The 5,496-nt window shown below is 49.6% G+C and overlaps 3 protein-coding genes across 3 annotated transcripts; all 3 read right to left on the bottom strand.

Annotated features, from left to right (window-relative positions):
• Nucleotides 1-377: 377 nt before the first annotated feature.
• On the bottom strand, nt 378-2,215 carry PV10_03546 (uncharacterized protein; the record flags this gene model as incomplete). The annotated part of the gene is made up of 2 exons (XM_016368014.1): nt 378-416; nt 461-2,215. The coding sequence occupies 2 exons, from the start codon at nt 2,213-2,215 to the stop codon at nt 378-380; spliced, it is 1,794 nt and encodes a 597-aa protein (XP_016227532.1).
• A 1,161-nt stretch (nt 2,216-3,376) lies between these two features.
• Nucleotides 3,377-3,880, bottom strand: PV10_03545 (uncharacterized protein; the record flags this gene model as incomplete). Its single annotated transcript, XM_016368013.1, has 1 exon — nt 3,377-3,880. One exon carries the CDS (start codon nt 3,878-3,880, stop codon nt 3,377-3,379), a length of 504 nt encoding a protein of 167 aa, XP_016227531.1.
• A 693-nt stretch (nt 3,881-4,573) lies between these two features.
• Nucleotides 4,574-5,485, bottom strand: PV10_03544 (uncharacterized protein; the record flags this gene model as incomplete). Its single annotated transcript, XM_016368012.1, has 1 exon — nt 4,574-5,485. A coding segment is annotated over one exon (912 nt), but the record flags the coding sequence as incomplete, so codon positions are not given.
• Nucleotides 5,486-5,496: the final 11 nt, after the last annotated feature.

The following is a 5,496-nucleotide window of genomic DNA, read 5'->3' as shown; positions in this document are numbered from 1 at the left end:
GAGTCGTGGTGTCTGGAGTCGTGGTGTCTGGAGTCGTGGTGTCTGGAGTCGTGGTGTCTGAAGGAGGATTATCCGCGGGCGTAGTATCCCCGGCAGCAGTATCTGGAGTGTTGCCGGCAGTGCCATCTCCCCCGTCTGTGTTGTCTCCAGTGTTATTCGCAGAATCTGCGGGATCTGATGTAGTGTTATCGCCATCGTCAGCGAGGCCACTATCATCGTCGCCATCCGAATTAGTGTCACCCTCTTGAGTGGGAGTCACTGGTTCTGGGACGGAAGAAGAAACTGGTTCTACTGGAGTCGTATGCACGCTACTGCTGGACTGGATCACCTCAGAGCTTGTTGGTCCGTATGACTCGGAAGAAGGATCAGTTAGAGCTTCACTCAGTGATGACATATGAGAGGTAGAGGATTCTCCACTGTAGCTTGTCAGAGATGATGGTTGTGAGGTGACTGCTATAACCGGAGATGAAGTTATCATGTTCGGTGAAGCGCTTGCGCTTTCGGTAGAAACCCCATCAGTGCTGCTTGTGGCCTGAGGTGAGGATGTCCCCGGAACCGAAAAGATACTTGTTGTGCCTGGAGTAGGGTCCCGATAGTTGCTGGCAAATGTCAAGGTTGACGGTGATGTTGATACGACTATGGCAGCACTTAAGCTTGAATTTAGATTCTGGCCGCTGGTCGTAGTCTTTATCGTCGACGATCTTATAATAGCTATGACAGCGCTTGTGCTTGAAGTAGGGTTTGGACTGCTGGCCACGGTCGCGCTGGTCGAATGCTCTGGGACAGCGACAGTCTCACCTCCGTCTGATGAGATGACTGTGGATGTTGATGCAGTTCTAGAATCGCTAGTCACTAAGTCGGGGGTGATTTTTGGCGGCGTTAGAGCTGTGCGAGAAGACACTGGTGGTTCCTGTTCTGGGTGACTTGTTGTAGACTTTCCTCCATACTCGCTTTGATTTGAGATGATCATCGAGTGTGACGATACTGTGGCAATTAATGTCGTCTGCTCCAACGGGGAAATGGTTGTTGCATATCCCCTGTTTGACTCTGTTGAGAGGGTAATGTAGCTTGCAATGGTACTTGAGAGGATGGTTTGGCTTGCAGTGGTACTTGAGAGGGAAATGTAGCTTGCAGTGGTACTTGAGAGGATAGTGTGGCTTGCAGTGGTACTTGAGAGGGAAATGTAGCTTGCAGTGGTATTCGAAACGCTCAATGTCCGGCTTAGTGAGGTGAAGTGTGGAGTGAGTGTGGTGTAGAGAAATGTCAGCGATCTAGTACCAGAACTCGAAGTGCTTGAGCTATTCTGAGAGATGATTTGACTACTCTCTGTTGCCGGAAGGAACATGTAGGCGGCCGTCACGGAGTTGGTGGAAATAGAAGTTGATGTGAAGAAAACATTTCTCGTCGTCAAATCGTCAAGGACAGACGTCGTAGTTGTTCTTGACGGCAAACTCGCAGATGAAGTTGAAGGAGGTGTTATCGACAGACTGACGCTGGAAATTGAAGGCCCGGTGATAGACATCGTACAATTAGGTTCGTAAATGAAAAAATCGTCCGAGTCTGGAAATGTATTTGCATCGTAAATTGCTCCAGGTGCATCTCCATCGAATGAGCTCATGTAGTACTCGCACCAATTGGCCTGAGGATCAAAAGCAAAGGACCCGCAGTTGATTCTCGAGCAGTAAGGTATACAGTCAAGAATTGGGTCTTGCGCAGCGAAGCTACCGATGTTGTTCTCTGAGGTGTATGCCCACCAAACGTACCTCAGATCCACTTGATGCTTGCACCTGGGTCCGTCCTCAGGTGTTGACGAGCGTGATACATGTTTTGTCAGTATACCGACGGAACCACCAGCAGTATTTTCTAACTCATTTGAGGCAAAGAAAACATTGACGTCTTGAAGATCCACTCGCTCCTCAATACTGAAAGCCTCTGTCCTCTTCTGGGGAGAGTGCTTTTCTCGCGAGTCTAACGGGCTTCCACTGTTGACGATGTTCTGTAACAACACGAAGCACAAAACCACTGTGATCAAGAAGGCCAACATGACCGGCGCAGTCGTCGTAAAAGGGCGGTAGTCTCCATTTCCACCAAGTCGAAGCAATTCTTTGATTGCTTCCAGGCGTGTTGGGCGGTCTAAACTCTCCCGGTCGCTCGAGCTCACAGAAGACGTTGGAGCAGATGGCTTCGGATTCTTCTCCTCTTCAATGAGACCCATGGTTGAATGCTACTTTGACTCAACTTTCCGAGTCTCTCTCAGACTGATCTGCGTTCGATCATGTCCCTCATCGTCCAGCCACAGGTCGGCACAAAATTCAACATTTGTCAGGACAGAAAAATCCGTCAACCACGCGTTTCACCAGCATTCTTTCGTTGACCATGAGTTGCAGGGGAGCAATCCTTCGACACACAAGAAATGATTTCAACAGCTGGCGCACCCTAAACAAGAGTGGTGTTTTCGAATCAGTGGAACCGTGCTTGCTCATCCTGGGCATTGTGGTGGCGACCTGAGAATCCGGCTGGCTAATGGATGTCAATAAAGAAGCGTGCAATCGAGCTCAAGTTGACAGGTACTTTTGATGATAAGAGCTCAAAAAAGTCCATGCACAAAGATCGAGCTGTATTGAAGGAATGATCACCATTTTCCCATATGCGTCGCCTGGGCCGCCCCGGCCCCCTCCCCCCTTGCATTGACAGGCACAAGGCGTCCCCGACTCCTTGGCAACTAACATGCATATCAAAACGTGGCAAATCCGAACATTGGCGCAATTTCCACGTGGTACCGTGCATCGCATGGAAGACTAGCGGGTCCATGGTAGTACAATATCTTGCGCTGGACCATTGAGAAGCCTTCCGGTTGAAGACGATACCAAATCACGAAAGCAGTTATGAGACTAGATGAGCAGTGTCGAGACAACTTTGGGGTATTGAGGTGTACCCAAAAAACCGAGGTTGGACCATACGAGGCCCAACATCAATATCAAGAGAGATTGAACTTAGGTTAGCGGTCTCTTCCGAACACCAAACCATTCGCTACAATAGAACTTTGATGGAACCGATAAGAGAGATGCTTAACAATTGTTGGACCGTTTCTTCCTGCAATGGCAACACTAATGCGGCAGAAGTCAGCTGGGCTGACCCTCCTAATTCGTGGGCAGAGGCCGACTCTCTCTCTCTCTCACACACACACTCTCACTCTCAATTAGCTAGACAATAGGAACTTTCACCACAACAACTGAACCTTGATTGAACTGACGATAAAAACTGCTTAACAACTCCTTCTAGCGCACCACACGCGAGAAAAGTCTGCTCGAAAGGGAAGACGATGCACGCCTTAGCAACTAACCCCGTTGATCCGCCCGTGAACTTCATGTTGGCTCTAAATTGCCATTGCAGAGACTTGATAAGTCTCGACTCGCTGTGGTGGGCGAAAAATCCCAGCTCCATGATAGAAGGTCCCTGCACGACTTGGTTGGGTCATGGGCTGCCAGTCTTCTCCCGTGACATCTGGCGTGGCAGGGCTTTGTTGTGCCCCTGTCCAAGCCTGGTCCTTCTTTGACCGTCTTCGTGTAGCGATTCTCTTCAGAGTGGACAGCTTGCGCCTAATCGATTTCATTGACTTGCTGGACATGAAGCTTTTGTTGTCCTCGGATTGTGATGATAGTAGGATTGGCTTGTTCTTGTTGAAAGTAGTTTCGTCTTCATCATTATAAGCATATGGGTCGTGCTCAAGGAACGCGAGGTTATTGCGATGTGTGCTATCGAAAATGGCATCAACCGGCGTGTTCGGAGTCGACGAGGTTATTGGCGACTGAACCAAGTCACCATCGGCGTCGGAAGGAGATCGGCGAGAATCAGCGTGGGCATCAACGATGTTTGCCATGATGGATGAAGGTATCACAATGTAATTGAGCTTGTTAATCTTGATGTCACCTCAAGGAGGAAAGCGACTGCTAAGTGATGCTAGGAAATGCTATTAGGCATCGACTGAACAGTTCTTATTGTATTAATATCTATATCAATAACAAGGCGCTCTATGCCACTCTGTTGGCAAGGGGAAGTATTTCGTACAAAATACACCACCAATCTAGTATTGTTGACAGATGCAGAATCAGCCGTCACCAATCTTGCGGGTTGTGATTTTTGGTCAAACTACTTGTGGCTGAACGGAACGTCCTAATCAAGTACTTGAATTGCTTCGGCTGATGTGGTCAGTGGTCGAGCTATTGAAACGTGGCTTGAAAGAGACAGCAAGAAAGGAGGAATACAGATATCTTTGTGGACAAACAAGTCGGTCGAGGTCTTGAGCATCTTTAGCCTCGCGTAACACTGCGCGTCAGTCGATCATCCGATTCATGCCCCACGCATTAGCATGGTCATCAAAGAGTTATAGAATGGTCTCGACTCCTGTGAAGTGGATACATTGCGCAGTGACACTGTTTTGGTCTTCGTGCGCTAGATGCAATAGCCATGACGAGCCACTTTGTATGTACGGAGTATGTCACAAATGCAATACTACCTAGCATGTACCATTAAATTGTGTAATCTAGGGGAATCTTGCGATGAAGCCTTTCTCTCATATTTTATTCATGTACGCCCCGTCGTACATGTAGTAACGTGCAAGATCGCCGTTGTACACATAATTTTCCGCAGGCTGATTGGCTTCGTAGGAGCTACAATCGCAATGCCATCGATTGAGCTTGGGCACAAAGAAAACTTGGAACGACTGTTTCCCAAGTTCTGTTGTGAACGCGGCGCATTGTTTGATTGCATCGCAGTCAGAAGTGTCTGCAGAATAGAACTCAACTTCCTCCCATGGCCAGTTATTGTTCGAAACCCAGCATCCGTGCCACTTTCGCCAGTATAATCGATCTTCCCAGGAGACTGACGTGAGGTCGCATAGCCCGTTGCAATTTGGGCTAGCTGGGCTAGCCGAGGAAGTTGTAGTATCGTCGTTGTTTTCAGGTCGGGAAGCGGAATGTTGATCAGGCCCTGAAGTAGGTTCTGGTGTTGGTTCTGGTGTTGATTCTGGCGTCGGTTCTGGTGTTGGTTCTGGTGTTGATTCTGGCGTCGGTTCTGGTGTTGGTTCTGGCGTCGGTTCTGGCGTCGGTTGTGGTGTCGGACTAATATACTCTAGATAACTATCTCCAGATCCAGGCGCTATAGTAAGGATATCTAGGTCAGAATCTGGAGTAGGGTCTGGCGTAGGGTCTGGCGTAGGGTCTGGCGTAGGGTCTGGCGTAGGGTCTAGCGTAGAGTCTGGCGTAGGCTCTAGGGTAGACTCGGGCGTAGACTCGGGCGTAGACTCCTCAGGCTCCGGCGTGGGCTCTGGCGTGGGTTCTGGGGTAGACTCGGGCGTAGACTCCTCAGGCTCTGGCGTGGGCTCTGGCGTGGGCTCTGGCGTCGGCTCTGGCGTCGGCTCTAGCGTAGAGTCTGGCGTAGGCTCTAGGGTAGACTCGGGCGTAGACTCGGGCGTAGACTCCTCAGGCTCCGGCGTGG

Source organism: Exophiala mesophila (genome assembly GCF_000836275.1).
Source record: "Exophiala mesophila strain CBS 40295 unplaced genomic scaffold supercont1.2, whole genome shotgun sequence".
Classification (NCBI taxonomy): domain Eukaryota; kingdom Fungi; phylum Ascomycota; class Eurotiomycetes; order Chaetothyriales; family Herpotrichiellaceae; genus Exophiala; species Exophiala mesophila.
The sequence above is the reverse complement of the archived record's forward strand: the minus strand, read 5'-3'. Positions and strand labels throughout refer to the sequence as shown.